The sequence below is a fragment of the Thunnus maccoyii genome, chromosome 9 (genome assembly GCF_910596095.1).
Source record: "Thunnus maccoyii chromosome 9, fThuMac1.1, whole genome shotgun sequence".
Classification (NCBI taxonomy): Eukaryota; Metazoa; Chordata; class Actinopteri; order Scombriformes; family Scombridae; genus Thunnus; species Thunnus maccoyii.
In genome coordinates, this window is record NC_056541.1 from 13,663,837 (window position 1) to 13,670,550 (window position 6,714).

At 35.3% G+C, this 6,714-nt stretch overlaps 1 protein-coding gene across 1 annotated transcript; it reads left to right on the forward strand.

The window, feature by feature from the left end:
- The first annotated feature begins 244 nt into the window (after window positions 1-244).
- LOC121904347 (gamma-glutamyl hydrolase) lies at window positions 245-5,162 on the forward strand. The gene is made up of 9 exons (XM_042422038.1): window positions 245-423; window positions 563-677; window positions 924-974; window positions 1,066-1,150; window positions 2,068-2,206; window positions 2,535-2,641; window positions 2,936-3,029; window positions 3,154-3,291; window positions 4,822-5,162. The coding sequence occupies exons 1-9, from the start codon at window positions 300-302 to the stop codon at window positions 4,938-4,940; spliced, it is 972 nt and encodes a 323-aa protein (XP_042277972.1). The 5' UTR covers window positions 245-299; the 3' UTR covers window positions 4,941-5,162.
- The last annotated feature ends 1,552 nt before the right edge of the window (window positions 5,163-6,714 follow it).

Here is a 6,714-nt window from a genome sequence, read left to right on the forward strand (position 1 = left end):
TGTTTCCCACACACTATATGGTCTGAAATTTTATCAAAAAGTCCAAGCCATCAGCAGAATATTTATGTTTACCTCAGCAGTCAACTTGCTTGACCAGTATGTACCACAGATGTGGTGACTCCTGGGGATTGGGGAAATCTGGGGATTCCTTACTTCCCTGTACTGACTATATCCTCTTCTAACACGACATATATAAGTCTGCTGCAGCTTCTTTCACTAATCGATGCTCTCTGGGAGCCTCATACCATTTATAGGTCAGATTTAAGCCTTGCTTTGTCTCTGGAAATTAAGGGGAAAACATGTCAAAGGTGGGATTTTGTGCATTTGTGTGTTTACTTTTTGTCTGCTGCTGCTGCTTCTGTTGTAGCAAAGCTATGTCGACTAAAGTCAACCCGGAGGCTGTGAACGAGAGACCTGTGATTGGTGAGTGAAAGATAGCATTTGGCTTGAATGTTGCACATTTTACTGAAGAGACACTCACAAGATACAAACACAAAACAAAGTGTATGACGGTGTTTCTTTGTCAGCGTGTATTCAAACCTGCTGTGTTCTCGTCCCACAGGTATTTTGACTCAGCTAGTTTCAAGTGAAGACATGAAACCATTCGGGAGGACCTACATACCTGCCTCCTATGTGAAATACATTGAGGCTGGAGGCAGCAGAGTGATGCCCATCAGGTGGGTTGAGTTCCCCTTGTGTTGGCCTGTTGTGGTGTGTTTAACAGTAAAGATAATTTGACTGGAGCTTTAAGTAGCTTTGGAAAACAAAGACAATGAATCCACTCCCTAAATCTGCAAAACAGAGTTTATATATGTTGGGCTACTTTATCTTTTAATTAGGGATGGTGTCTTTTAAGATAAATATCTTCTGTACTTTTAATAATACAGTAATAAAGCACTGTTTGCTTTGTTTTCCCCTCACAGATTGACTCATACAACTACTGAATATGAAAACATCTTCAGGAAGATAAATGGGTAAGTTATACGACTGACTAATATAAATACTTTAATTGTGTTTTTCCAGTCCTCAGTTTGTCATTGTACTAACTGTTTGATGTCTGTTTAGCCTTATTTTCATTGGTGGAGTTGCAAATTTAGAGACATCAGACTTTGCCAGGGTGGCGAAGATTTTTTACAGACTCGCTCTGACAGTAAGTACAGCAGAAAATTATTTTCATTGTTTCTCCGCGAAGTGAAGTGAGCGCTCTCTGCCTGCCTGTCTGTCTGTCTCTCTGCCTAAAAAACACCTAAACTAACAACAATATCTACCTTCTTTTTTTGTAATTAAAGTTTTTTTTATTAGTTTTTGCCTTATAAACACAATGCGGCACAATACAACATACTGCTTTAAATCAACAAAGACCATGTAATAGTAATAATAAATCTGAGCACATATTTTTTATCTACCTTTTTAAAATATTTTTATGTCCTTTTTCTGTTAATTGTCTTTTGATTGTGCATTTACTCAAGTTACGTACATTTTTAGATATTGCTGTTGCACCTAGGTTGTTTTCATGTTGTTAGAATTTATTGTTTACTGTAAGTCCAGAGCATTTCAGAATGTTTTAGTCCACTGTATTAATAGTTACTTTGCATTATTAGATGTTGCTGAAACATGCAATAAGCTCATAAAACATGATTCCTTACTGGTGTTTAAACCAACCAACAGTTTGTGGAGTAGTTAAACCAATCCCAATGTTAAAACACCATTTAATGTTCAAGGTACATTTTAATTGTCATTATATGTACGCAGGATTGCACAACGAAATTCAAATTATATATTATAAATTAGAATTGAACAAAACTATCAATTTGGCAATAAAACAAAAAAGAACAAAATATATAAGTAGCACTAAAGAAGTCGTACTGTTGTAATGTACTTTCACTTAAGTAAGATTTTAAATGCGGGACATTAATCATCACTGGACTACTTTTCTACCATTTATTGAGCTCGATTTTATAATGACCTCCTTTTTAGAGGAGTTACCACACTGTTTCAGTGTTGCTTGGATCAAATATTGTTTCAGAGGCAGAGAAATTTAAAGTTCTGTCTCTATGTGTGTTTCAGGCCAATGATGCCGGAGACTTCTTCCCCATCTGGGGTACATGCATGGGCATGCAGCTGCTGACGGTACTGGTGGCCGGAGAAAATCTGCTGACCAAAACCACAGCTGAGAACATATCAATGCCCCTGAACCTAACTGAAGGTTATAACTTACTACATTGTTGTTGATGTCTACATATGTATGTATTTTTTGGGTTTGTTTTTTTTTTACATTTTTAGGTAAAAGTATAGCCTTGGTTTACAGTTTTTTGGAAAACAGCATGTATTGAATCGTACCACTTGGTGTCAGTAGAGACAAGTCACAAATCAGAGGGTGTTTTTGGGCCTTCATATCTGACCCTCTGCTACTATCACCAAATCATTTCTGCATGTTTATCTTGCCATAATGTCATTGTTTTATGAAACTATCTGTTTTTATATACATGAAGTTTATTTATTTACTTCAACACTCCTCTCCATTTCTCCTGCAGAGGCCTACACCAGCAGGATGTTTGAGGGTTTCCCCAGTGATCTTTTGAAGGCTTTGACCCAAGAACCCCTGACTGGCAATTTTCACAAATACGGCGTTACAGTAGAGGTACAGTAAAGCACTCTAGTGAACAGTTTCGCTGTATGTTCCACTTCCCCTGTCGGGATTTCATCTTGTTATTGTGTTGAGAAACAAAAAACCAAACACTCATCCGGTCGTTTCAACATTAAGAAACGTGTTTACCAATGTTTCATGGAGTGTTCTGTTTCATGGTAATGAAACCTGTGACTAAACACTTATAGTACAGACATTTATGTGTACGTGAGCAATCTGCTTGCATAACACTCAGTATTACTCCATCTGTGATGGATCAATCTAATATGCAGAAAAATGCTCCTCCAGACTTTCCAGGAAAATGAGAAGCTGCAGAGTTTCTACAACATCTTGTCAACAAACGTTGCTGAAAACGAAGTTAACTTTGTCTCAACTATGGAAGGTTAGAAATTTATTTTGATATTAATCTGCCATTACTTAGGAAAAGATTTTCTAAAACTTAATCGTGAGTTTCTAATAACAACATTGTATGTAATGTATATATTTTCTTTCCTCCCTCATGTCAGCTAAGAGATATCCCTTCTATGGAGTGCAGTGGCACCCAGAGGTGAATCGCTTTCAGTGGAGCAGCAGCCGAAACTTTCCACACTCCCATAACGCTGTCAGGCTGTCCTCTCTCCTGGCTGACTTTTTCGTCAATGAAGGTAAAGAGTTGAACACAGTCAATCTATCAATAATGAAAAGTTTTACTATTAACAACAGGAATAAAGAGGAGTCAAAGGAGAGCTGTTTGGGATTTTGAGTGTTCGAAACTATAAACATGTTAAAAGAACGTATGAACTGATACAAACTATCACAGATAGAAGTACTGAAATCTTTTACTTGAGTTAAAATAGCAATACCACAAAAAATAATAATCCATTACAAGTAAAAGTCCTGCATTCAAAATCTTACTTAAATAAAAGTACGTAAATGTACTTAAAGTCTCAAAGTAAAGAACTCATTATGCAAACTGTCCCCATTTAGAGTTATATTCATTATATATATATTATGTGAATATTAATACTGATTTATTGACATGTACATGTAAGCAGCATTTTAAAGTTGTCAGAGCAGAGCTAATCTTAATTTATACTGTTAGGTAGTCAAATCTATAAAAATCTATAAATCTATAGTTATTTTATTAAGATGATCATATGTTCTACGTATAAAATATTAATCTGAAAAGTAACTATAGCTGTGGAATAAATGTAATGGGGTAAAAAGTACAATATTTCCATCTAAAATGTAGTTAAGTATAAGTACAAAGTAGCATAAATTGGAAATACTAAAGTAAAGTACCTCAAAATTGTACTTTAGTAAATGTACTTAGTTACATTCTGCCACTGCTCACCATCGCGGTGTCCTGTGTTTCATTATATATTAATCTGCTGATTATTTATTCAATTAATCATCTGATCCATAAAATATCAGAAAATGGCAACAAAAAAATGCCCTTGACAGTTTCCTAAAGCCTGAGTTGTCTTCAAATTGCAATATTTTGTCCGACCAATAGTCCATATTTCATAGATAATCCAATCTGCACACTTAAAAGCTGAAACTAGGTTATGTTCGACATTTTTTCTTGAAAGATTACTATCAAAAATTTGCTGATTAATTTTCGGTGAAATGACTTATCAGTTAAGCGACTAATCATTTCATCTCTAGTTCACACACAGGGGCCAAACATGCCAGTGTGCCCTTGCATGTGCAAACAAAACAAACAGATTAGCGACAGGTATGGGTACAAATGTCAATCCAACAGCAGAGAACACCCACGTTCATGACATTTCCAGCGCTGTATTGAACAAATTAGGAAATATTCTGATTTTAATATTGTTACTTTATAAAGATGTACCCTCTATATCATGTGCAAAGAGGTTTTAAGAAGAGAAAAATAGCTGTAAAACACGACATTGCAACAGGTCAAGACCACGGAGGTCTTAATCCAGTTTTGATGTGAATTAACACAGAAATTAACACATGCAGTAAGTTTATAAAAACAAACCAACAATTGAGAACACTGTATGGAGAAATCTCAGTATAATCCAGTCTGATTATGGTCCAAATATCCCTCCAAATAATATAATTACGAGATACAATGATTGTAAATCTTGTTATTTCCTCATAGGGAGGATTCATCTATTCTGTTCTATTTTTTCTAATCACATGCATCTCACTTCTGCTTTGTTTAGGAAGGAGAAGTTTACATAAGTTTGACAATCCTGAGGAAGAGGCCTCATCACTGATTTACAACTACACGCCAGTATTTGCTGGGAACTTCTCCGGATACGAGCAGGTCTACTTCTTCTGAAATTATTCGGCATCTGACTGTGTGTGTGTGTGTGTGTGTGTGTGTGTGTGTGTGTCACTTTTCACATGAGCAACCGCACACACACACACACAAAGTCTGCTGAGTTTTAATCACAGCTAGCCATCTAAAAATGATTCAGAGTGCATTTTTATGACACTGAAGAGCCTTTTCTGCACCAGTACTTGTTGTTTTACCGACTTAAATGAATTGTGAATACTTTAATGTGATGTTACTGTTATTAAACTGCTTATTTGCATAAATAAACTTTTTTAACTTTTTCATTCTTTCTTCCTGTTTTTAAGCCCCTTGTAATTTAATATCTGGATGGATATTGTTGAGGGCCATAGCTACCATTTAGGAAACTAAGGTCATGTCCTTCGTTTATTTATGACTTTACAACAGACATGACTTTAGCCTTTATTTCACTATGCGGCAGTGTATTTAATTTGATAAGCACTTATAATTACTTGCTTGGTAATAGTGTGCACCACTAAAGCACAGCATGAATTGAAGGCATTAAAGCCTTCATGACTAAATAAGCAAAAATCAAAGTTAAAAAACATCTTTAGGTATTATTTCTGTTGCTAAACTCTGATTGGTACATGAAAGTATGTGACATCACCTTTTTCTAACTGGGCCACACCCACTTCAAACCAGCAAGATGAGCACAGAGAAAAACACAAACACACATTTATCTTCTGTTAATAACCAAAACTGCTCCAACTTTGGCAGAATATTGTGTGTTCATGCAGGACGCCGCTACTGACAGTGAGATGCTGACTGAGAAAAGAGGTTTTCAGGGCCTTTAGGGTGATATCTTTAGCTTGTGAGGAAGCTTGTGATATGCGGATGACCTTTCATTGTTTTATGGCTTGTGAAATGCAGTTGAAAGTTCCCGAAAAAAACAAACAACAAGTAACTTGTCAAACTTCCCTTAAAGCTTTTATTATTTCAGTTTATATTGTGCTAAAATGGTGTGTATGCTTAAATAAACTAGTGCTCTGTGTACAAAAGACCAGTGGTGGAAAGTAAGTATTTACTTAAGTACTATACTTAAGTTTTACTTGACTATTTCCATTTTATACTATACTTTCACTCCACATTTCAGAGAGAAATATACTTTTACTCCGCTACTTATAGTTGCTTATAGTTACTTTTCAGATTATGATTTTACATATCAGCATATAAATTATAATGTAGTGCTATGAACTACCAAATGACACATAAAGTATTTACATGCTGCCGACATATCAATGTGTCAATACTAATAATCCAATAATATAAATAAAAAACTGATAATAGTGTAACACTCATTACTGTAAGTAAGATTTTGGAAGCAGGACTTTTACTTGTAAGATGGTATTTTATTAGGGCTGCAACTAATGATTATTTTCGTCATCGATTAGTTACTTTCTTGATCAATCGTTTGGTCAAAAAATGTCAGAAAATTGTGAAAAATGGGTTTCATAATTTCCCCAGAGCCGAAGTTAAGTCTTCAAATTTCTTGTACTCACTGACTAACAGTCAAAACCCCCCAAATATATTCAGTTAACTGTCACATAACACAAACAAAAATGGCAAACTGTTAGGATTGATAAGCTGGGAACAGGTTATTTATGTTTGTTTAAAATGACTAATTGATCATCAAAATGGATTCCTATTCATTTGATTAATTGAATAATTGATTAATGGCTCCAGCTCTAAATAAATGCTAACACAAGGCATAGAGAGTGTATGAACTGGGGGTCAATAGAGGCCCATTTGCCCCAAGACC

Coding starts and splice junctions, on each gene's coding strand:
- LOC121904347 (XM_042422038.1), top strand. CDS start 300: ATGTCAAAGGTGGGATTTTGTGCATTTGTGTGTTTACTTTTTGTCTGC. Junction 2,207..2,534: donor GCCCCTGAACCTAACTGAAG/GTTATAACTTAC, acceptor TTTCTCCTGCAG/AGGCCTACACCAGCAGGATG. Junction 3,292..4,821: donor TGACTTTTTCGTCAATGAAG/GTAAAGAGTTGA, acceptor TGCTTTGTTTAG/GAAGGAGAAGTTTACATAAG.